Source organism: Pelodiscus sinensis, chromosome 26 (assembly GCF_049634645.1).
Source record: "Pelodiscus sinensis isolate JC-2024 chromosome 26, ASM4963464v1, whole genome shotgun sequence".
In the NCBI taxonomy this organism is placed as follows: Eukaryota; Metazoa; Chordata; order Testudines; family Trionychidae; genus Pelodiscus; species Pelodiscus sinensis.
The window spans coordinates 9,191,572-9,217,428 of record NC_134736.1 but is presented as its reverse complement, the minus strand read 5'-3'; the positions used below and the strand labels follow the sequence as shown (position 1 = coordinate 9,217,428).

Below are 25,857 nucleotides of genomic sequence, written 5' to 3'. Positions count from 1 at the left end.
AGGGGAAGTAGGAGCAGGGTCTGGGGTGGGGGTGGGGGTGGGGAGTTGAGAACATCCTGGTGGAGAGGGAATTGGCACCTATGGTTCAGTGTTCCTTCTAAGCTGCGTGGCAGCACTGTTCCACAGGTGATTAATCAACCCCACCTCGTCAGTCAGCTCTGAGCCTCTGGCTGGGCAGAGCTGATTAATCCCCTATTAAGCTGTGCTGCCCCACAGCTTAGAGGGAACACTGCTACGGTTGTATTACAGTAGTACACAATCTGCGGGCTGCATGCGGCCCATCTGGGTTCTGCGTGTAACACACAAGACATTTTGTTTACCATTGCCTATGAACAGGATGGCCTGATTGTGCTAGTGTGCTTCTACGTAGCCTTTTCCTACCAGTACTACTAAAGTGACACGTACCTAAAACAAGGACACATGAAGTGAGGTGCGTGCTGATTGCACACAATACTGATTGTGAGAGCTAGGCCCTCCCTCTGCAGCCAATCAAAGTGCTGCGACAGTTCAGTCAGCACCTCCCACCTCCGCACAGTCTAGGCACACAAGCGCAGTTAGTAAAAGTACTCTATCCTGGAAGAGCGTCTTGTAACAGTTTTTACTGCACTAATACAGAACCGTAGGGTTAGAAGGGACCATAAGGGTCATCTGGTCTAAGCCCTTCCAAGATGCAGGATTTGTTGTGTTTAAACCATCTGAGGCAGAAGGCTCCTTTTGAAAACCTCCCGCTTCTATGGCATCCTTGGGCAGTCTGTTCCATTGTCCTAATTGTTCTTACAGGTGGGCATTTTTTCCTGAGGTTGAATCTAAATCTGCCTTGTAATTTGAACCCGTTGCCATTTCTCCTCCCTTCTGTGGCAAAAGAGAACAGCTTTTCTCCATGCTTTTTATGGCAGCTTTTCAAGTATCAGAAGACCACTTTCATATCTCACCTTCATCTCCTCTTCTCCAGAATAAACATACTTAGTTAATTCAGCCTTTGCTCAGATGGCTCACATCCCATCACTTTGAGAGTCTTTGGCACTCGCCTCTGGATCCTTTCCAGTTTCTCAACACTCTTTCTATGCATTGGTTACCAAAACTGGATACATTCGCTGAGACCTAACCAGTGCCAAATAGAGTGATACTATTACCTCCTATGACTTGCGTATTCTATACCTCTGTTAATGCAACCCCAACCTGGATTTGTTCTTTTTTGCAACAGCGAAAATTGCTGACTCATATTGAGGTTGTGATCCGCTATAATTCCCAGATCTTTCTTGGCAGTGCTACCGTTAAGCCAGTTTTCCCCCATTCGGTATTTGTGCATGTAGTTTCTCTTCCCTAAGTGGAGCAGTTTACATTTGTCTTTGTTGGATTTCATCTTGTTGTCTGTATCCCAATTCTCTAATTTATCAAGATCCCTCTGAATTTTATCTCTGTCTTCCCCCTCCAAACTTGCTTGGTATGCTCTCAAGTCCTACATCCAGGTAATTAATAAAGATGTTAAACAGCACTGGACCCAGAGCAGGTCCCTGTGGAATCCCATCTGAGACCTCCTTCGGTTCAACATTATTCCATGAAGAGTTACTCTTTGTGGTTGTTCAACCAATTATGTATCCACGTAATAGTAGTTCTGTTAAGCCTCTATTATATCCCCCCTTAGTTTCCTTTTTTCTAAGATGAAAAGTCCCCGTTTTTTAATCTCTTTTCATAGGCAACCCGTTCCAAAACCCTAATCATTTTTGTTGCCCTGTTCAGAACCCTTTCCAATGCCAGTATGTCTTTTTTGAGATGAGGTGACCACATTGGTGGAGCATTTTCCTGTGAATTTGCGATTTGCTGAAAACGCTTTACCCTGCACTGCTGCCAAGGCAGTGGTACTGTGACGTCACCTGTCAGGTCAGCCTAGAGCATGGATTCCCAAACTGGGGGGCATGAAGAAATTCCAGGGGAGGGGTTGCGAGGTGACCCAGCCCCTACCCCCCCCCCCCCCCAATCCCACTCCAAGTTTTGCTGCTATTTTTGTTTTTCGGCCCTGGTTAGTTCCTTTTTTTTTTTTTTTTTTTTTTTTTTTCTCTCTCTCAACAAGTTTTGCTGGTTGGGGGGTTTCTCAAACATCAAAAAGGGGGCATGATGCCGAAAAGTTTGGGAACCACTGGCCTAGAGCAAGGAGCCCTTCCAGAATGGATCTTGGAGCCTGGGCAGAGAGCTGTCACTGCTGCCCTACCTTGGAAATTGCCACTGGGGTCTCCCGAAAAGCTGGCTCTGATGCTACCTTCTCTCCATCACTGCACCGGTCGCCATCTTGCCCAAAGCGACAGCTCCCAGGCCAATATAAGATGCTGGATCTTGCAATAGGCAATGGGGCAAAGGCAGAAGTGTCCATGAGCAGTAATATTCCATCGCAGAGGGCAGTGTCAGCAGAAAGGCAGTACTTGGGCCCCGGGGGGGATGAACTTCCTGGTTCCTGCAGAGCTACCCAACCAAGGCCCGGAGAACAATTCTATTGGAGTCCTTGGGATCTCAGTGGGGATCGTGAGGACAGGCACCAGAGGGCCAGTGCTGGGGTGCGGCCTGTCGGGCTGGTGTTCGTGGGCCATACCTGACGCAAGCAGAAAGTCCCGGACTAGCAGGAAGGCAACAGTGCCAGGCGATGCATCGGGGCGCACAGCCAGCATGCAGCCTGTGGGGGAGGACAGCCTGCCATGGTAGTGGGGAGGGAGCAGGGATCTACAGGAGGTGGGAAGAGGCGTCTAATGCTGCTGGTGAAAGGAGGACTTAGGTGTGACACGGAGATGTCCCACGTAGACTTGAGACAGATGGAGAGAAGTGTGTGTGTTTGGGGTAGGGCTATTTCTGCAAGAAACTAATCAAACTCAGAGCCTAAACCGGGGTGGGGAACCATTCGGCCCCCGGATTGCCTGGATCTGGCCCCCAAGCTCCCCCCCAGCATTGGGGAGCCCGCGCTGGTGCCCCAGCCCCCCTGCCACCCCATTGCTGGGCTGTAACACACAAAAACTATTAACCTGGCTTCCCCTAAGCTCTGGTGTGCGAGGGGAATGCGGGAAGTGTCTTTCTCCTCAGTCAGGGGTCACGTCAGTGAGGGGTTTTTTTTGTTTGTTTGTTTTTGCTTCTCACTTGTGTGTGGCCCCTGACTGAGTTTTTCAGTGGTTCAGCAGCCCCTGACCCAAAGAAGGTTCCCCACCCTGGATTACACCACCCAGCCTTGGGGCGGGGGGAGAGATGTGCCTGTCTGGGAGGGCAGTGGTGAGAGGGGTGTGACGGGACAGGGGCTACTTGGGAAGTTCTTTTTGCAGCTCCAGGGAGTGCTGGCCTGATGGAAAACACATTTGCCAGACCTGTGGACCCTCACCTCATTGCTGCCCATGAGGAACCCCTCTTCCCCGTGCGAGACTGCCTCTGTCCTTACCTGGAGCTCCCCCCGCCCTGCCCCCAATGAGCCAGCCTAGCCCCACACGCCTTCTGGTGTCTGCTGGAGAAGGCAATGACTGATTTGCATGCACATTATGACCTTTCTGTCCCTAGCTGCCATCGGATCTGTCTGCCGTGTCACAGAAGGATTCCCGCTTTACTGCACCCACATCCTGAGGCATTTTACTTTCCCTGCCGGCAGCGGTCTCCAGGCTGCTGAGCACCACAGCTGTGGAGGGGTAACATGCCAGTAGCATGAGCCTCTGAGCAAGAACAAATCCACACCCTCCACACCCTGCTTGTCTTAGCAGTAATAATATGACTTCCCGGCTTAGCAGTGCCTCAGTCTACCTCTGGCGATGTGCTACAGGGACCAAGCAGCAAACAAAATCAAAGCCATGGCTGCCTTCCTGCCCCCGCTTCCCAGGATACCACATGGCAGCTGGCGCTAATTAAAACCTGAAAGAACTGACCTCTCTCTGCACCTATTTGGGTGAAATTAATTAAAATCTAGGCCATTAACATGTAATCGTTTGTAACTAATTGCAGTTGCTCCAAACCATCATCTCCACCGTGGGCTGGGTCAGTCCTAGCGCTGGGAAAGCGAGAGTTAAGCCCTCTCCAATTCAGATCCACCGATTGCTGTGGCAGGGAAGAGAGATCTTCCTTTTCAAAGAGATCTGTGTTTGTGTTTGTATTAATTCCAAAGCCCGAGCGCTCATGCCGCATACAAAGTGAACACCGAGCCTCCCAGTGCATCTTAAGCGGTTGGCATGAAGGTTCTTGGAGGAAGAGGGCTGTCACAGGCAAGGTTCTTTCCACCAGATACGGCTGGGCAGTACAAGGTCACCAGCTCTCGATTGTATGGCAAGTCTTGTGATATTTGATGTTTTTCTTAAAGCCCCAGCCCCCGAAGTCAGGTTTCTAGCTTTTCCCATTGCAGAGAAAGGCTTGAAACCATGACGTGAGTGTGGGTTCATAACGGTTCAGAATCCAGAATGCAAATACAAGAACTGAACATTTTATTGTTTTTCAAAAAACCTCCTGATTTTGACATCAACTTCTGGATTTTCTGGAGCCCTGCCATTGGATTTTTGAGCATTTCTGGCCCTCCGGCAGCATTGCCAACCAAAATCAGATCCACCCAGCAGGAGATTTCAACTCATTATCCCAAGTTTGGAACTTCCTTTCACAAGGGCCTTTTTTCCTGCCCACAAGCAGGCAGATGCAAAGGCTGGGACTGTGTGCAGCCCGGATACTTGCTGCATTGGAGTGGAGCCTCATCAGCTGCCTCCCTAGCACCTCTGATGGTCTCATCTCCTTCTGGGGGTGATCAGGATGAGAGTTCTACACTATCACTCAGTAGTGCCCTAGGAGAAAAGCAGGGAAAAGGAAAAGCCACTGGGGCACCTTGTGCCATGGGGAGCATAGTGCTAGACCTAGGGCTTGCTCCTCTATTACCCTGCATTTTGGGTCACTATTTACACCAGTGCAAAGTAGGCGTGAAACACTAGCAAATGGGAGTGATTATGATTTACACTAGAGGTGTGGTGAGGAAGGGCCACAGCCGCTGGTGCCTTCAACCCTTTTCAAACGCACCATCCACTGCCGAGCTCACAGCGCAGCTTGTTAATGGCTTTTTAATATTCTCTCTCCTGGCATGCGTTACCTGTCTGATTAGCCTCCATTAGAGGTTCAGAGTGAAAGCAACCTCAGAAATAGTAATTAATTAAAGCAAACATTAGTTCTCTGGGTGGCTGGTGAACTGGTGTGATTTCCCCCCTGGAGAAATTCAGAGATGGATTCTCACAGGGCTTCTTTTCCAAAGGCTGCAGAGTGAGTCCCAGGAAGACCAAAAAATAGAACCCAGGAGACCTTGGGCCTAATTCTGATGGGAGGGATGTTGTGCGTGGGAGGGATTTGGCTACTAGAGTGAAGCCCTCTGCTCCTACCACTAGGTCACACTGCTTTCCTCCCTCCTTCACTCGAAGCAAACGTCACTGTGACAGATTTGCCATTTGCACAGTGCAGCACATGGCAGCCATTGGTGACTTTATGCTGCTTCTGTAGGAATCTTGCAGTCCCTTCCAGGTCTGATCCCCCAGCATATGTGTGCGCCTATTTCCTGTTGTGCAAAGTAGGTGTGAAATGCTACTGGATTGGCATGGCAGCATCTCACCCTCACTTGGCACAGGTGTGTAAAGTGACCCCAGGGGCAAGAATCAGGCAGTGAAATGCCCCAGGTGGCTACACCGTCTGCTCAGGGGACAATACACGTGTCTCCCTACCTTGGGTAGTGAGTGGGATGAATCTCCCCAAAGCTGTCATCCTCAGGTGCCAGGCCAGGTTTCAAAGGAGCCTTCAGTTCCCATTGACACTCATTGGCATTTGTGTTCCTTATCTCCCCATTGGTTCTTTTGCAAACCCCAGAGGAACTGCTGTCATTAAGAGTGTAAGCAGTTTGGGCAAGGACTGTCTACCATGCTGTCCTGTGACTGCCACAGCTGGGCCTTATGCTTGGCTGGTGTGATTTCCCCCCTGGAGAAAGCTCTAACATAATAAACCCAGCTCTCATCTAGGAATGTATTGCAGTGACTGAGTTCCATCCCTGCTTCTACCTACAGACGCTCCTCCGAGATGGCAAGAGGGAGAGCATCATGAGCACCCTTTTTGTCGCCCCTTCCGACATCGAGAACGGACAGAGCATCGTCTGCCGGGCCACCAACAAAGCCATTCCCAGCGGGAAGGAGACATCGGTCACTATCGACATCCAGCGTGAGTGTGCGACTGGCCGGGCCAGCTGCGGGGGCTTCTCATGCCACGGGGGGTGTCAGTGAGCGATTGAGTTTGGCTGAAGTTGGGCCAGAGATACAAAGGGGCGAACTGGATCCGGCCCTGAGTTTGGGGGTTGGTTCCTGCCCATCTCTGGGCTTTGCAGGTGTGAGAGTAGCCAGTAGCGATCAGTTCACGGTGCTGACCTGACATAGCACTCAGAAATCCGGACATCGCCCCAGAATCTGATGAGGTTCAACAAGGACAAGTGTAGAGTCCTGCACTTGGGATGGAAGAATCCCTAGCATTGTTACAAGCTGGGGACCAACCAGCTAAGTAGCAGTTCAGCAGAAAAGGACCTGGGGATTACAGTGGATGAGAAGCTGAATATGAGTCAACAGTGCGCCCTTGTAGCCAAGAGGGCTAATGACATATTAGGGTGCATTAGGATAAGCATTGCCAGCAGATCCAGAGATGTCATTATTCCCCTTTATTCAGCTCTGGTGAGGCCACATCTGGAGTATTGTGTCCAGTTCTAGACCCCACCCACCCCCACTACAGAAAGGATGTGGAGGGGGTCCAGCAGAGGGCAACCAAAATGATTAGAGGGCTGGAGCACATGACGTATGAGGAGAGACTGAGGGATTTGGGTTTGTTTAGTCCGCAGAAGAGAAGAGTGAGGGGGGATTTGATAGCAGCCTTCGCATTCCTACAGGGAGGTTCCAAAGAGGATGGAGAGAGGCTGTTCTCAGTGGTGGCAGATGACAGAATAAGGAGCAATGGTCTCAAGTTGCAGTGGGAGAGGTCTAGGTTGGATATTAGGAAAAACTATTTCCCTAGGAGGGTGGTGAAGCGCTGGGATGGGTTCCCTAGGGAGGTGGTGGAATCTCCATCCCTAGAGGTTTTTTAAGTCCCGGCTTGACAAAGCCCTGGCTGGGATAATTTAGTTGGGGTTGGTCCTGCTTTGGGCAGGGGGCTGGACTTGACGAGGTCTCCTGAGGTCTCTTCCAGCTCTATGATTCTATGATTCTAACTTGGCCAGCCTCTTGAAAACCCTTGGGGCTGCCAAGTCAGCTGTCTGTCTCCTGAAAGCAGGGATCCCAGGTAGATAGCACCACAAAGACCGTTCTCCGCTTCTAAGATTTCCACAGAACCAACAACTGCAGAAGCAATGAGAAAATGAACAAAATAATAGAGGGGGGGGGGGGGCGCGGAAACTTCCTTGACGTGCTGAGATGCAGCTTCAGGGCCAAGATTCTGATTCTATACAAACTGCTCAGCCTCTCCCTAGCTGTGGGAGTACCCAGCTTTCCATGCTTGCTCCGTAGTCCCGGCTCATAGTGTAGCCAGCAACCATGCCAATAATGATGGGGGTGCTGTTGAATGGGTACCTGTCTAAGACCATCACCCTCTCACATGAAGCACAGGTGATAGAAGCAGGGCACAGCAAGTTCTGGATTCAGACCTCTGACTGAGAGCGCTGTCTGTGGATTTTCAGAGGTGTTAAAAGAAGAAGGTCCATCCTTTCTTTTGCATTTAAAGGGTTAGAAAACCTGCCTTCGGTTGAGCTCCCAGCCTAGAGTCTATTTAGCTGAACAAAGGGGAGGTTAAGGCATGACTTGATAATGGTCTATAGGATGGGTTCCCAAACTGGAAGGCGTGCTCCCCTGCGGGGGCATGAAGAAATTCCAGGGGGAGGATTCAAGGCAACCCAGCTCCCCGCCCCCCTGTCAATCCTCCCCAAGTTTTGCTGCTACTTTTGTTTTTCGTCCCCGGTCAGTTCCTTTTTTTTTTTCTCTCTCAACAAGTTTTGCTGCTTTTTTGGGGGGAGGGGACATGTGAGGGTTTCTCAAAAATCAAAAAGGGGGCGTGATGCTGAAAAGTTTGGGAACTGCTGGTCTATAGGGACCTAGATGGGGAACAAATGCGTAAGGATGGGCTCATCGATCTAGCAGGGTACGGGCTAATGGCTGGAAGATGAAGCTAGATAAATTCAAGCTGGAACGAAGGTGGAAATATTTAACAGTGAGAATCAGCAACCATTGGGACAGTTTACCAAGATTCATGGTAGAGTCTTCATCCCTGGCAATTTAAACTCCGGACTGGAGCGTTTTCTGAAAGCTCTGCTCCAGGGATTATTCTGGGGCAGTTCTCTGTGTTCTACAGGACATCAGACGAGATGGCCAGAGTGGTCTCTTCTGGCCTTGGAATCTAGTGGGAATTTAAATTTCAGGGCTCTTGAAATACATTGAATACCCATCCTGCCATGTCTCTGATACCCCACCTAGAGCATTTTGAAGGCTTGCAAAAGTATCCCAGTCATACTCAGTCCTAGGCCCCCCGGCTAATGTGGCTAATGTAAAACTCCAGTAGGTGCGGACAGGCGCGTGCAGAGAACAAGACTGGCCAGACTTTTTATAGATCCCCTCGTCAGTGGTCTCCAACCTTCTTAAGCACAAGGTCACAAAATGGAAGTGCAGTGTAAGATCTGCCTCATACCCAAATGCCCTTGCCCAGCTTCCTAACCAACCCTTCTTTGAGGCCCGGCCTCTGCTCCACCACTTCTCCGAGGCCTCAGCCTGCTCACACCATCCTCCTTCCTCCCCCATCCTCACTTTCATGAGGCTGGCATAGGGGGTGCAGGTTCTGGTCTTGGGCCAAGGAGTTTGGAGTGTGGGAGGGGCTCTGGGCTTAGCCCAGGGTGGGGAATTGGGGTCCAGGAGGGGGTTCAGGAGCAAGCTCTGGGAAGGAGTTTTGGTGCAGAAGCGAAGAGTGAGGGGGGATTTGATAGCAGCCTTCAACTTCCTGAAGGGAGGTTCCAAAGAGGATGGAGAGAGGCTGTTCTCAGTAGTGACAGATGGTAGAACAAGGAGCAATGGTCTCAAGGTACAGTGGTAGAGGTCCAGGTTGGATATTAGGAAAAACTATTTCCCTAGGAGGGTGGTGAAGCACTGGGATGGGTTCTCTAGGGACATAGTGGAGGCTCCATCCCTAGAGGTGTTTAAGTCTCGGCTTGACAAAGCCCTGGGTGGGTTGATTTAATTGGGATTGGTCCTGCCTAGAGCAGGGGGCTGGACCTAATGGCCTTCTAAGGTCTCTTCCAGCTGTTTGGTTCTATGAGTCTATGCAGGGGAACTCACATCTGGGGCGGGAGGTTGGGTGCAGGAATGGGACAGGGGTTCAGAAAGTAGACTCTGGCTGGGCACCATTTAACTGAGATGGCTTCTGGGTGGTGGAGCAATGAGGTTAAGGCAGCTTACTCCTGCCCTGGCCCTGCACCACTCCTGAAAGCAGCTGGCATGTACAGAAGGGGCTTCATGGCACGATGTGCTGCCCCTCCTCTACAGGCACCGAGCCCATAGCTTCCCCATTATTGATCAGTGGGAGCTGCAGGACCAGTGTCTGCAGGCAAGGACATTACGTGGAGACCCCCTGCTCTGCCTCCCTCAGGGGCTGCAGGGACATGCCAGCCACTTCCAGGAGCAGCAGTTACCACAGGGATAGTGACTCCAGCTATGACAGGTTTGGCATTTTAGAACTCACTGCTCAGAGAATTACATTTCAGCATAAGAGAGAAATGAAAGTTCTGAAATGCACAGACCAGTCAAACCCCCCAGAGATACCATCCTTCAAGCAGGAGGAGAAGTAGCAACAACCTCCCCCCCACACACACACACACACACATGTGTTGGGTCAGGAGATGAGAGGGAAGGACAGCGCGTGTTTGTGAGAATGACAGACACACACAGTGTGTGACAGATTTGCATTGCCACACTCCCTCCACCCCCTTCTCTCTTTATGGAGACAGGGTACAGAAGTGGGGGGAGGAGGGACTCCCTGACATCAGCACCCCCCTTCTCCCTCTCACACCCTGCACAGCGAGCAGGAGGCTCCCAGGGGGGCAGATCTAAGGCAGAGGGCAGGGGCAGCATGACAGTGGGTGGAGGGCCAGTGCTCTATAGCTTCCCGGCCAAACCAGTCAGGATCACCTGTCAGAGGCTCCAAAAACTACCAGTAGATCCCAATCTATTGGTTGGTGACCACTGGCCTAAGTAAAGAATTCTGTCTGGGACAATCCAGCCTAACTGCCTTTCAGTAGCTGCCGCTGTCAGGCTCCCCTGCGCCCTTCATCTGCACATACAATTCTTGCAGCTGCATTTGCCAACAATTTGTAGTGGCAGGGCATTGAATATTTGACTGCCAGCTGCTTTCCAGAGTCCAATTAGAACTAGCTGGGCAAAGTCGAGGGCAGCAGAAAATTCTCCATTTCAGACTCCCGGCTTTTCTGCTGGAAGATGAACAGGTTCTCGGGCAGCTCTGGAACGTGTCCGGACAGAATCGGTCAGATCAGATGAGATAGCGGCGCGGGTTGTTTCACAGATAGCAATCAGCTACAACAGCCACACACATGCACACACACCACACACACACACACAATCACCCCCACGGAAAGCCAGCGACATCATTAGACTGCAATGGATAGGAGAGGGCAGGCGACGTGAGCTGAATTCCTGAGCGTGATGGAATCCATTTCAAAAGAGAGAGACCCAATAAAGAAGACCAATTTCTACTCCAAACCATTAAATACACCATGCTGTGAAAGTAATAATAATAATATCCCATCCAGCTATTAAAGGAATGTTGCTTTTAATGGGCTCTAATGAGGGTATCAATTTACCAGCGCTGGGTGGAAGATGGAGGGGTATAATAACAGCAAGACGGATTAATCAGCCTGCGCTGGGGTGGATTTCACCCCTGAAGACAGAGCATGCTCCTGCCTGTCTACATCCCTGCAGCATGCACAGCTGGGCTCCCCACTGCCTCGCGCTCGGCGAGATGGATTTTCCACTCAGCTACATTCACTTTCCACTGAATTGAAATTGGCTGGAGATCCCCCCGGGGAATTGTCCCTATGCAGGTATGAAGGTGATGGAGGCAACGTAACTGCCTCCTGCACTAGTGCCTGCATGGTGTAAGCAAGGTGGGAGGTCATGGGCCAGTAGTCAGACTGGGGGTAGGATGGGGGAGGGTAGCCAAACTCCACTATGCCTGGACCTCCACTGGCTCCCTTGTCTGCCAGAGCCAAACAGCCAGTGGTCAGGAAACCACAGCTGGCTACCTGTGGCCGCCACTGAACACTGTTAGAATTGCAGCTTTGTTTGCAGCTGCCTGGCCTGGGTGTCAGGTTTAGGGTTGCCAGGTGTCCGGCTTTGAACCAGACAGTCCAGTATTGGAGCTTTCTGTTCGGGAAACAAATGGAGAAACTAGAAATGAGAATATAGAAGTGTCTGGTATTTTCTAACTAAGATGTGATGTCGATTGTGATGTCGTGTCAAGTGTGTCCAGTATTTTTGTTGAAACCATCTGGCAACCCTAGTCAGGGACTTTGCTTGGTGCATGGCAGGCCTGCCGACAGGGTGGGGAGTGGGGGCAGGAGGGAAAGGGGGCACTTGCCCCAGGGCCTGGCGATTCAAAAGGCGGCAACCACCATATCCTGCCGGAGCCCCATGTAGCATGCTCTGGGCAACACTGAGGATTCTGCCAAGGCCCTGCCCCTTCCGGGAGTGTAAAGACAGGCCTCTCCCACTTCGCTCAGGGGCGGGGGTTGGGGGGGTTCCCGTAATTCTGCCGGCCCCCCGTGCATTGCCGTGCAGAATCAAGCCCTCATAGTTAAAGTGGGTGGATATATGGTGCATACAACTTTGGAAAGGTCTCTGCGGCGGAGAGGCCATGTGAAATCCCTCAACTTCGATGGTGCCCAATTATGTTTCTGGATCGGGTGTCGTCTGATGGGCATGGAGGTGTGTGCTGCAGCTGGCGTGTTAGTGACAGCTAAAATGTTTCCATTTTAACCTCTTGTTTCCAATCGTCCACAATGTTCCAAAGCTTTCATCTCCCAGGGTGATGCTTTCCAGGTGTCTGCTTAAATCTTTGTTTCCCGGCAGTTTGAGCAAAAAAAAAAAAAAATGTACAACCCTTTTTGTAGGAGAGGGCAGAAGGCAACATTCCCAGTCCTCATTCAGAAACAAGGAAGGCTGGAATCATTTCCCTTGAAAAGCTCCAGCATCAAAATGTCTGTGGCCTAAGGCCACGAGATAAGGTCAAATTTATTAAGATCGATATTTTAGCACCGATTTTGTAAAGTCAATGGTCCATGTCCCCACTGTGCGCAAGAATTCAACATAGCTCAAAGTAGCGCATCCCCAGTAGGGTGGCTACCGTTGACTTTGAGCGTGATGCATTGCGGGTAGCTAATCCACAGTGGCTGCTCCGCTCTGCATTCTGGGTTATGTTCCCAGTGCATGCTGGGAACAAAACTGTGCAGCGGGTGGCTCTGGGTATGTTGTCATTGTCTCATGATACACTCATTTCCTCCCTGTTTCCCCGCTTGTGAGTAACTGCAAACAGTGCTTTCTCCCTGGGTTATCCATGCAGACCGATTGCAGCGTAAGCCTGGAACCCATCACGGATACTGTTGAGCATCAAAGCATTATGATGACAATTTTAACCTTGGTGCATCTAATGCTGGAGTATGTCCAGAGTATATTCAGAGTGTGCAGGAATGAGGATGAATCTCAGAAAGCCACAAAGAGGCTCTCCTGTGAAGCACTTGAGTTGAGTGTCTGGCAAATGCTGCAGGCATTTGATCCCCTGGACACAGTGAAACACCAGTTCTGGTGCCTTCAGAAAAGCACAGGCTGGTGGGATCACATAGTGATGCAGAGATGGGTTGATCAGCAGGGGCTGCAAAACTTTCGTATGCGTCGAGCCACTTTCATGAAGTTTGTGAATTGCTTTCTCCCACCCTGAAGTACAAGAATGCCAGAAAGAAACCTGCTCCGACCATGGAGAAGTGAGAGGAAATTGCCCTGTGAAAGCTTGCAACACCAGACAGCTACCTGTCAGTTGGGGGTGGAGAAATCTACAGTGGTGACTGTTGTGGTCCAAGTAGCCAAGGTGCTCAATACCCTTCAGCTATGGAAGGTAGTGACTCTGGGAAACATGGAGAACATCATGGATGGCTTTGCTGTGATGGGGGTCCTTGATTGTGGCGGGGCGACAGAAAGAACGCATATCCCTCTCTTGACACCAGACCACCGTGCCAAGGAATATATAAACCGCAAGGGGTACTTCTCCATAGTGCTGCAAGAGCTGGTGGAACACAAGGGCCGTTTCACCAACACCAATGCGGGATAGTCGGGAAAGGTGCATTTTGTGTGTGTGCCACTGATTGTTCCTTCCTAAGTGGACTATTTTCATAGAATCATAGAATCATAGAATAATAGGACTGGAAGGGACCTCGAGAGGTCATCGAGTCCAGCCCCCCGCCCTCAAGGCAGGATCAAGCTCCGTCTACACCATCCCTGACAGATGTCTATCTAACCTGTTCTTAAATATCTCCAGAGAGGGAGATTCCACCACCTCCCTTGGCAATTTATTCCAATATTTGACCACCCTGACAGTTAGGAATTTTTTCCTAATGTCCAATCTAAACCTCCCCTGCTGCACTTTAAGCCCATTATTCCTTGTCCTGTCCTCAGAAACCAAGAGGAACAAATTTTCTCCTTCCTCCTTGTGACACCCTTTTAGATATTTGAAAACCGCTATCATGTCCCCCCTTAATCTACTTTTTTCCAAACTAAACAAGCCCAGTTCATGAAGCCTGGCTTCATAGGTCATGTTCTCTAAACCTTTAATCATTCTTGTCGCTCTTCTCTGTACCCTTTCCAATTTCTCCACATCTTTCTTGAAATGTGGCGCCCAGAACTGGACACAGTACTCCAGCTGAGGCCTAACTAGTGCAGAGTAGAGCGGCAGAATGACTTCACGAGTTTTGCTTACAACACACCTGATTTGCTTACAACACACACAAATTTTGCATTTGTCCTTATTGAATTTCATCCTGTTTACCTCCGACCATTTCTCCAGTTTGTCATGATCCTTTCAAATTCTAATCCTGTTCTCCTAAGCACTTGCAACCCCAGCTTGGCATCATCTGCAAATTTTACTTTCTAAGTAAGGTCTATGGCATTAGCCAAATTATTTATTATGCTGAATAGCACTGAACCTAGGACAGATCCCCCTGCAGGGACACTCAATATACCTTTTCCAACTTGAATATTAACCACTGATAACAACACTCCATGTACTGTATGCTTTTCCAACCAGTTACACACCCAGCTTAAAGTAGGTTTGTCTAGGCTATATTTTTCCTCTTTGTTTATGAGATGGCCATGTGAGAGAGTATCAAAAGCCTTATTCGAGTCAAGATGTATCACATGTACTACTTCCCTTTATCCACCTGGCTTGTTACACTGTCAAAGAAATATATTAGGTTGGTTTGACATGGTTTGTTCTTGACAGATCCATGTTGACTGTTACTTACCTTATTTTCTTCTAGGTGCTTACAAACTGATTGTTTGATTATTTGCTCCCTTATATTTTTGGATACTGAAGTTATGATCACTGGTTTATAATTCCTTGGGTTGTCATTATCTCCTGTCCGCCATGAATTCTCAAAGATAATTACTCCTGGCTCAAAAATCTCTTCAGCCAGTATTTAAAGTATTCTAGTGTGTATTTCATCAGGCCCTACTGACTTGAAAATATCTAACTTGTCTAAGAAATTCTTAACTCATTCTTTTCCTATTGTAGCCACAGATCCTACCCAACTGACATTGATGTTCAGTGTTTTAGTCAGCCAATCCCTGCTAACTTTTTGGTAAATACTGAAACAAAAAAGACATTGCTATGTTTTCCATTATTGTTTTTTCCTCTCCATTGAGCGATGGGTCTATCCTGTTCTTGGTTTTCCTCTTGCTTGTCAAATATTTGTAAAATGCTTGTTACTCTTTATGTCTGTAGCTCATTTAATCTTATTTGCCTTTGCATTTATAATTTTGTCCCTACCTGCTTGTGTTTGTTTTTTTAGTATTCATCCTGCATAATTTGTCCTAGTTTCCACTTGTTGTATAAGTCTCTTTTGAGTTTTAGGTCACTAATGATCTCCTGATTACGTCAGGGTGGTCTCTTCATCTCTTTCCTGTGAATTGGGATAGTTTGCTGTTGTGCCTTCAAAAATGTTTCTGTAAAAAAACTGCCAACTCTCCTAAATTCTTTTTTTCCCTTACACTGGCTTCCCGTGAGATCTTGCCTACCAGTTCTCTCAGTTTGCTGCCGTCTGCCTTTTTGAAGTCCATTGTCTTTATTCTGTTTTCCTTCCTACTGCTCATTAGAATAATGAACTCTATCATTTCACCATCACTTTCACCCACGCTGCCTTCCACCTTCAGATTTTCAACCAAGTCCTCCCTCTTTGTCAGAATCAAGTCTAGAACAGACTACCCCCTGGACACTTTCTCCACTTTCTCTAATAAAAAGTTGTTTCCAATGCATTCTAAGAACGTGCTGGATAATCTGCGCCCTGCTGCATTGTTTTCCCAGCAGATGTCATAAAGTTGTCTGCTTTGGATGATTTTGTCAGGTGTTTAAAAACAGCCTCATCCATCTCTTCCAAGTAGACCCTACCATGACATCATTCTTATTTGTGCCTCTTTTATCATTACCCCGAGACCCTCAAAAGGTACGCCTCCCACTTCTATCTCGACCAAAATGTATACATCTTTGCTACTCAAAACAAAATGTCCTCCCTTTTTCCCCGTCTGTCCTTTTTGAGCAAAGCTGCACCCTTTTATAGTAATATTCTAGTCATGTGAGTTATCCCACCAAGTTTTCATGATGCCAATTATGTCATAATTGTGGTTATTGAAGAGTTTTCTAGTTCCTCCTGTTTATTACCCATGCTTCTTGCATTGGCATACAGAAATCTACAATGTATATTAGATTTCTGCTCTATATTCCCTCATCAGTCCTTTGTCCCAGCTGTGATTGTCATGATCCCGCCTAACCCCGATTCCATGTTTTAGACTTAACTGTGAGCTTGTGTCTCCCGCCGCTGTTGAAGCTAGTTTAAAGCCTGCCTCGTTAGGTTAGCCGCTCTGTATCAAAAGATACTTTTTATCCTTTCTTAGTGGCCCACATCTCTTCTCAATGGTCCTTCTTAGAACAGTATCCTTAGAACAGTATTTCTTTCATGGAAAATTTTGTATTTGTTTTGTTTGCATTACGGTTTTGGAACCAAAAAAAATGTCCACGCCCTGGAAAGTCCATTGTCCACCCAGCTTTAAATATCTCTCTGTGTCCTTCATCATAGGGCATGCATGGAGGAGACTGACCCAGGGGAAAGCAGAATATAGCCAGGTCCTAGTACCTGGAGAAGGCCAAAAGACTGGAGCCATCTAGACTACAGGCTTTTTTCGACAGATATACTAGATAGGGTATGTCTAGACTACAGGGTTTTGTTGACAAAAGTAGCCTTTTGTCGACAAAAGTGGCCTTTTGTCGACAAATGTATACCTGCGTCTACACTACCACCGAGTTATGTCGACATAACATCGACTGAACTTGGCAGTTTTGTCGTCAGCGGTAAACCTCATTCTACGAAGAATGGCGCCTGTTGTCGACAGAGTTCTGTCGACAGAAGGCATTATTGCATCTACACTGTCCTTTGCATCTACACTCTCATGTCAACAAAGCAGCTTGCTTTACTGACAGACGCTTTGTCAACAATATCTGTCGACAAAGCCTCTGTCAACAAAAGCCTGTAGTCTAGACGTACCCATACTGTCGACAAAGCCTCTGTCAAAAAAGAGTGTCTAGACTACAGCCAGTTCTGTTGACAAAGCAAGCCGCTTTTTCAACAAAGAGTCTAGATGCTCTCTTTTGAAAAAGCACAGTTTGGACGCAATAGCACCTTTTTTCGACATAACTCTGTCAAAAAAAGACGTTATTCCTCATAGAACAAGGTTTTCCACCATCGACAAAACTGCCACGTTCTGTCAACTTACTATCGACAGAACTCGGCGGTAATGTAGACGCAGGTATAGTTTTGCTGACAAAAGTCCACTTTTGTCGACAAAGCCTTGTAGTCTAGACACACCTTTGGGGGGCTAGTATAGGCACCTATGAAGAGGTCTACATAGATTTGCCTCCTTGTTTGCATGATGGCCAGTGTAACTCTGTAGTAACCCCTCCTCCCGGAGTGGTGGGCAGTAAGAATTGCTTTTTCAAACAGGCGTTGTTCAAAGCATTGAAACCTAAATCCTCCATGGGTGGAGGTGCTGACAACCGGCAACTGCATGCCTGAGCAGCGGGGAAGGCTTGGTGCTGCTCCCAGTGCTGGACCATTTCCCAGGGACCACAAAAGCCACATGCGATGATAATATTTAGGGTGAGAAGGGTAGCAGCATCTTGGAGAGACAGGAGGGAGTCGGCATGGAGGCTCAGGCCCAGGCCCCGAAGCACTCCCCTTCTTGCTGCATATTCCTGCTCCACAGATTTGACCAGTACGTCCGCAGAGCTGCAGATCCATGGCCCTGAGTTCCCCTGGCCCATCCCGACTCCTCGCTGCTCTGTACAGGCTGTGGCCAATGGTGAGCACATCTCCACAGCACATGGGACTTTGGCGCTCTTGGGGTCCCTCCTCTGAGACAGCGTCATGACAAGTCCACCGACACCCAGGCCTTCTCTGGCCTGTACGAGAGCACGCCAATGGGGGGACAAAAGGAGCAGCTGCCTTGGGACCCAGCGATAGAAAAGAGCCAGGAGCTGCCATTCACCACTGCCACTACTGTGCCAGCAGCCATGCCTGGAGCACAGGGCCTTTCAAATTGCTGCCAGAGCACTGCACAGCACGTTCCAGGCAGCACTGAGGGCTGGCGGGTAGCCATGGAGCTCTCTGGATGGGGCTGAGGGCTGCCTAGCCCCAGCCCCGCCCTTTCCAACCAAGGCCCCACCCCTTCTGGGAGCATGGTGCAAAGCTCCTGCCCATATGATGGGAAATTTTGCCTGACATAAAACACACCTGGATTTAGGATGTGCCTGCCAGATTTTAGCCTGCTCTACTATAAAATACCTGAGTCATAACCTCCCCCCCCTTCCAATAGAAAAAAAACCCCAACCAAAACCCCACCAGGGTTTGCAATGGAAACACTCAGTGATTCCAGCCGGAACAGCTGTTCAATGTGATATCCGTTCCTCCAGCCACATCAAAGCAGCCTCCTGTGAGTTCTGCGCGGAACATCACAAGCGGGATTAAAATCATGTTGAATAGTTTGATATGCCATCAACTATTTATACTGCCAGAGCCCAGTGGCGGTAGGAACTTCGCATCCTGCGTGCCAGGATGGAGACGGGCTGGCTCGCTGCTCCTCCCGGCACTGTCATGGAAGCGCTGAGCCTCCACGCACCATGTGTGGTCGCACAGTTGAATGTCTTCATTGGCCTAGGGGATTGGGCTTTTCTTTAAGCCAGATGGAGGGTAAACAAGGAATGAGACTGTGGGGAAGTCAGTGACAGCAAGGTCAGGGGATGGGATTCTAACCAAGGTAGCTGCACCGCCCCTGGTTCCACAATATTGAAGGACTTTAGACCATATTTATACTCCCCGCATGCCTGGGAGAGAGGGTTGTGCTGTTCCCCACTGCACAGAAGGCACCTGGCGCCCAGAGAAACTGAGGGTATGTCTAGACTGCAAGGCTATTTTGGATACCGGAGGTATCCCAAAATAGCTACCCCATGTCCAGGGAACGCGTCCGCTATTTTGAATTAATTTTTGAAATGACGGACGCGCTATTTTGGCATTTTGGCATCCCAGTAAACCTCGTTCCACGAGGAATAAAGGATGTCTCGGAATGGTGCTTTATTTCAACATTGAGCACCGTGGCGATGCAAATTTGGCACCAGTTGCGTATCTTATTTCGATTTTAGAGCGCAGTCTCGACGTAAGTGACTAGGCCAAGCTCAGAAACATTAAAGCAAGGAACAGAACTCAGATCTCCTGAGTCCCACGCCAGTCCCAAGGCTGCCTTTCGCTGTAGGTGGGACTGGGCGGAGAGGAGAGTGGGTCTGGGTGGGATGAAGGGGAGGGCCCTCGAGGTGGCCGTGAGGGTGGAGAGGGATAAGGTAGCTCCGAGTCCCCTTACATGGACATCAGTGTGAGAGCCCTCCAAGTGCCGTTGCGTTGTAACTGTGCCCATTTCACCGTCCATCTAACCAGACTGCTGCTTCCCCCATGTAACCGGTGGCATTACAGGATGGTATAACAGAGCAAGCAGGTACTTCCGGGGCCGTGCAACTCCCTTCCAGCATGGTGGGTTCTCCCCTGGATGGGCAGGTGGCCTGCTGGCCCGGAGCAGAGAGGTGTTCAGTGCAGGGGTTAGAGACACCGCTCTTTCACACGAGGCTGCCAAGCCTGCTGCATGGGCCCCCTGACTAATGGGAGCCTCACCCTCAGTGAGACAACTCCAGGGGTCAGTGCTGGGGTGGGAGGGTCTTGGAGCGGCACCCTGCTTTCCAATGAAACCAGGCATCCCGTTGGGAAGCATGATGGCTTCCTTTGCTTCTCAGCCTGTGCAGGGGTACAGCACAGATTCCTTCCTCCTACCAATTCACCAGGAACCTCCATCCACAAACACCCGCACCACTGACAGATTCCCCACCTGGGCATTGCCGTTGCACACAGCACCTAGGTTAGCCTCGCCCGAGTGTGGTCAGCCACACTGCAAAGCCTTGTGTGAATGGTTGTCTCCTTACTGGAGCCGCCCTCCCCGGGAGCATCACTGGGGCTTCCCATGGTCCTGAGCGCTGCCTTCGGCTTCGCAGCTCCGGAATCGTGAGAGCCCGTGTGTGTCCTTCAGGTGGAAGGGGAGGACTGTGCGTGCCAGGGGTGCTGCCTGTGACCTCACAACCAGCCCTTGCGCTTTAGACTGTACCCCTTAGTTTGGCCTCCCCAAACTCAGGGGAGAAGGTTTTGTGTGCGGACAGAAGGGGGATCACCGGGGCGAGAGCCTTTGCTAGCTCTGTACGGACACATGCCCTACGTCACTGAAGCCCATGAGCTATTTGGGCTCCAAATTTGGCACTTGCCTTGCTGCATTGGGCAGCAGTTTTGATCCTGATCATAACCAACAACGTCTGGCAAATGGGACTGTGCAAGATGTGTGTGTGTCCGTCCATGCGTGCGCATGCTCCTCCCTGTGGGCTGCCGGCTGGGGCAAGTCAATTCCATCATTGGAATTAATGACAAGCAGCCAGGAAGGAATTATAATTGTAGCCGAGTGGAATTACATTCTGATGAGTTATCATTTATAGAAATGTCTTTTAAAAATATTTGCAGTTGTCTCGCTTTGTCATGGGGAATCTCTGGAACATTACCAGAGCATTAGACAGCGCAATCCCATTTGTGACGGGAAAGATCAAAGACTTTTTAATTCATTTTCTCCCTTTCTTTTTATCTCCATTTTTAAGTGCAAAAGGGAGCCCTGCTCTTTTTAATACAAAGAGGCTCCTTTATAAATCCTAAACATAGCAACTAAACCATCAAACAATGGGGAAGCTACTAAAGAGAAGTGTGATTCATACTTAACAAAAGAAGGTGATTAGCTGTTGTTGTATAACAATGGGGAAGTGTCAGGATGCCTGCAAATGAATTAGGAGCGCACTCTATATCTCTGGGCTGTTGTGTTAGCACATCTCATTTATATTCCCAACTGCGCTGCCTTTATTGTCATTTGAATTGCACATTTTTAAATGAGATTAAGGTAAATTGAAAATACCTGTAATTTCCCGTCATAATTTCCCATCAAGAAGGCAGGTGGCTGCACTCAGAACAAAGCAGGGAGCTGGCAGAGTAAATGCCCACCCTAATGAGGTGGGAGCCCAGTGAAGAAGAGGGTTCCTCAGCATCCTGCTTTGCTGGCCAGATGTGTAGTGTTTTGTACCTCTGAGACAGCTGTGTCTCTGCGGGATTGCCCCGCTGCTGTGAATCCTGCCTAGCTCACTCCCTTGGTTTGCTCCACATTGACTGGGTGGGCCTGGAGCAGCATCTGGCTTACTTTGAACTCAATCCTAAAGGCTGTGAGGACCCGTGACACCTGTTTTGGCAAGAGAGCTTTCTTCCCTGCCAGCCTCTTCTCTGTCCTTCTGCCCACTGTCAGTGCAGTAACTCCGCTACAGCTCATATCGCCCCATGGCATGGGCTCAGTGGTGTGGGTGAAATGGGTGGTAACCCACCTGACTGGGGCATTGGCAGAAGGAATTGAACCTGGGATTTCTGCCTCTAAGGGTATCCCGAAATAGCCTTTTCTGTGTATTGACAGCACGCCCATTATTTCGAAGCTTTCGAAATAACAGGCAGCGCTGTCTGACCTCCCTGTAAACATTGTTCCACGAGGATTAAGGGATGTTTTGGAATAGCGCTCTATTTCAAAATTAACTCAAAATAAGCTACGCAATTTTCATAGCTCAGATTGCATCGCTTATTTCGAGCTAAGGGTTCAGTGTAGATGCACCCTAAGAGCATAAACCTCTATTATCTGAGCTGATAGCGGATTGCCCCACCACCAGTGGAAGGAGCCAGAGAGGAGCATGGAGAGGGAGTGTTAGCCAGGAATCTCTGATGTTTTATGGCTTAGGGTCATGCAGGCGCTCACATTAGCTGAATCAGAATGGTCCCTTGTAGCCTCACAACCTGGGAATCCTCTTTCATGATCTGGGAGGAGGGTCCTCCCAGGTCATTACCAAAAGGGGGGCCTCATTCTGCACCTGTGCAGGAGTAGATGGGGATGTGACATACCAGGATACAATCCAGATTAATAGGCAGCTGCGGCACCACTGCCCTGCAACCTTGAGTGCTTGCAATGACTTGCTGAAGTAGCTCCCACCTGGACCTCTTACAAACAGCCCCCCAGCATGCAAGCCCCACTCGGAGTGTCGGGGTGTAACTGCAGCCTGCCAGCCACACTTGGGCTATACTCTGGCTCTTACCAACCTTAGTTATGCTGCAGGATGACCCCAACACAGCCCCAGCCCCAAATCTCCCCCACAAATGTGTGTCTTTGTACTGCCCACCCTCTCCTGGACAATATTTAAGTTTGTTATTAATTTATGGGAACAATGTACCAGCAAATTATTTCAAATCGTTATGCAGACACTTTAATGTACACACACTGCATTAGATAAAACACTAAAACAAGTTTATTAACTACAAAGAGAGGGGTTTTAAATACCTCTGTTAGATTCAAGTAAAGCTTTTCACCACATGCTTTCAGCAGCTTTTCTGGCCAAGCACCATAGGGCAGGACTCCTCCCCCAGAATCCAATTCTTGCTTCCTTTTTCTCTTCAGGTGTGGTGAGTGTGATAGGCAGAGAGAGAGGTGTCCTGAGGTGCATGCCCCTTCTTTTTATAATCCTGAGAAGCATTTCTAGCTGGGAGCAAGGTGGCAGGAAGTCTGTGTGAATGGGAACTCCATGTTGTTTCTTTGCTAAGAAGTGCGTTTTTTCTCCCCGCTCCCTTTCTTGTCAAAGAATAGCTACTTAGCAGGTAACGATGTGGCTGAGGCATTAGCTTAACCTCTGAAGTAACTACTTTGGTCACTCCCCAGACTTCTCTAGAAAATATGCTTTTAGTCATGATCTCAGTTTAGGTTTATAACTTCACACATAACACTGCTAGGTGCACTTTGCCATACCATTACTGATCAGCAAATTATGAGTTTCTTTGATCATCCGTATGGCAAAATGAGATCATGACTAAAAGCATGTTTTCCAACAAGACTGGGGAGTAGCCAACTACTATCTAGCTGATAGAAATGTCGCTGTGTTAGTCTGGTCTAGCTGAAACAAAAAACATCTGGCATCCTGCTTCAAAGACATTTTAACACCAGACTTGAAAGAGAATCCTCTGAACTGTCATTCATGCTTCAATTTGACACTTTACACCTAGGTCTTAACAAAGACATTAATTATCTTACCCATTACAAAGATAGCTTCCCCAGTTATCACCTCTAATATCATTAGCTCACAGACATTTACCTCCCCCCCCCCCATCCTCCTTCTGTTCTGAAATTTGATTTGTCCTTTTCATGTGTGTTCATTTTTTTGATTGTATCCTTTGGTATATATGGTCATGCCAATTTTCTTCCACTGTTTGATCTGAGGAAGTAGGTTTGGCCCACGAAAGCTCATCACCTAATAAACCATCTTGTTAGTCTTTAAAGTGCTATAGTCCTGTTTTTTGTTTGTACTATCTAGGGGTATGTCTACACTACAGCACTAATTCGAACTAACTTAATTCGAATTAGTTAATTCGAACTAAGCTAATTTGAACTAGTGCATCTAGACCTAAAAACTAGTTCGAATTAGCATTTTGCTAATTCGAACTAGCATGTCCACATTGAGTGGACCCTGAACCGAGGTTAAGGATGGCCGGAAGCAGTGCCGGCAGGGCATCAGATTAGGACTTAGAGCGTGGAGCTGCTGTCTCGGGCTAGCCGAGGGCTGTGCTTAAAGGGTCCCGACCTCCACCCCGGACAGACAGTACTCAGGGGTTCCCTGCTTGCTTGTCTAACTCGATAAGGGACAGCAAAGCAGTTCTGTCTTGGAGTGCCCCGAATGCCCATACTCGGCACATCACAGCACTCGGCCATCAGCCTGGCTGCACTTGCCGCAAGCTACCATCCGGGGAGGGGGTCAATTGGAGGGCTGCAGGAGAGCTTCCACCCCGAGGAGCCCGCAGAGCCACCCCAGTCCTCCCCATCGGGGCCTTGTACCCCATTCCTCCGTCACCTCCTTCCACTTAACCCTCCCTAGCCCCCCTTCCTGATGTACAAAATAAAGGACACGTGTGTTCAAAAATAGAAACTCTCTTTATTGAACAAAACTCGGGGAGACTGGGAAAAGGAGGTGGGAGAGGGGAAGAGAGAGGGTGGGAGAGGGGAGGGCAACTTAAATGATCAGGGGCTTGGAACAGGTCCCATATGAAGAGAGGCTAAAGAGACTGGGACTTTCCAGCTTAGAAAAGAGGAGACGGAAGGGGCATATGATAGAGGTCTATAAAAGCACGAGTGGTGTGGAGAGGGTGCATAAAGAAAAGTTCTTCATTAGTTCCCATAATAGAAGGACTAGAGGACACCAAATGAAATGAATGGGTAGCAGGCTTCAAACTAATAACAGAAAGTTCTTCTTCACAAAGCAAATAGTCAGCCTGTGGAACTCCTTGCTGCAGGAGGCTGTGAAGGCTAGAACTATAACAGAGTTTAAAGAGAAGTTAGATAAATTCATGGAGGCTGGGTCCATGGAGTGCTATTAGCCAGGGGATAGAAATGGTGTCCCTAGCCTCTGTTTTGGAAGGCTGGAGATGGATGGCATGAGACAAATGGCTTGGTCATTGTCTTCGGTCCATCCCCTCTGGGGTAGCTGGTGTTGGCCGCTGTCGGCAGACAAGCTACTGGGCTAGATGGACCTTTGGTCTGACCCAGTATGGCCGTTCTAAGCTCAGGGTCGGGGGTCTCACGGGACCACCTTGATTTTCATGCACACCTGCTCCTGGGTGGCCAGGCTGGCAGCTATCCTGCCCTAGACAGCCACTTTCCTGTGCCTAGTGCGGAGGTCGTGGATGAGGTCCACGATGTCTGCACTAGACCAGGTGGGCGCCCGCCTCTTGCGGCCCCGGGCAGGCTCCTGGAAGCCGCCAGCCTGGTCCCGGGAAGAGGCGGAGGGCTGGGTGGCAGCGGGTGGCTGGTTCGTTCCGTGCCAGGTGCAGGGTCTGCTGGCTGGGTGCTGGCAGGCTTGCACCTGTCATGGGCACCGTAGCCAGCCCGTGCCCCTTTAAGGGCTCTGGGGCCGGGAGGGGGGCAGACGAGTTTCCCTGGTGGTGCCCAGAGTGGCCACCAGGGCAAGCTGGGGAGGGCTAGCCTCCCACTAGTTCGAATTAAATGGCTACACAGCCCTTAATTCGAACTACTTAATTCGAACTAGGCATTAGTCCTCGTAGAATGAGGTTTACCTAGTTCGAATTAAGCGCTCCGCTAGTTCGAATTAAGTTTGAACTAGCGGTTTGCATGTGTAGCACCTATCAAAGTTAATTCGAATTAACGTCTGTTAATTCGAATTAACTTTGCAGTGTAGACATACCCTAGCTGGTATCTTTCACCACCAATGTATTCTTCACATGCACACGTGCAAATCTGCAGATGGATCCTCAGCTCACCATCATATACAAATCTGTGCCTGTCTGGTTTGGCTACGCCAATGGGCCTTGTCATAACCATGAGGGCTGGCCAGCACCTGGGGACTAAGGGGTTAACCTAGCCAGGTATCTGGTCAGCCAATAACAATGCAGGTAGGGATTTCAAACTGTCTGAGTCAGAGCAGTCTCTTCCAAGTAACAGGGAGATGGGAAGGCCTATCTCTCTCCAAGAAAAGTCTCCTCAAAATGTGTAAGTAGGTCAAAGTTAGTTAACACATCAGGTTTTATTGTTTTATGGTTTGGGGATGTGGAATTGATGTCTGAGCTGTTCAAAGTGTGTGGTTTTTTCTCTCTCTCTTTAAAAGTGTTTTTCCTTTTATAAGTAAGTCCTGAGCCCAAGGGATCTCCCTGAGTATCTAGATTAATTGGTGGCTCATTGTCATTTAGCCACTTTATTATGCTTGCAACTATGGTATTGTTTTGATAATAAAAGTTTGATACTTTTTTTTTTATTAATCTGGTATTAGTTCATTTGTGTGTCCTGGAAAATCTGTCTGTGGGTATCTGCATGCTTTTGACTAGGG

The 25,857-nt window shown here is 49.0% G+C and overlaps 1 protein-coding gene across 6 annotated transcripts in view; it reads left to right on the top strand.

The window, feature by feature from the left end:
• KIRREL3 (kirre like nephrin family adhesion molecule 3) overlaps positions 1-25,857 on the top strand; it is a 779,733-nt gene that overhangs the window by 598,004 nt on the left and 155,872 nt on the right. For all 6 annotated transcript variants that reach the window (XM_075909300.1, XM_075909299.1, XM_075909298.1 and 3 more), the window contains one exon: positions 6,039-6,189. In XM_075909300.1, coding sequence (XP_075765415.1) covers positions 6,039-6,189 — 151 coding nt within the window. The remainder of the gene's footprint in view (positions 1-6,038; positions 6,190-25,857) is intronic.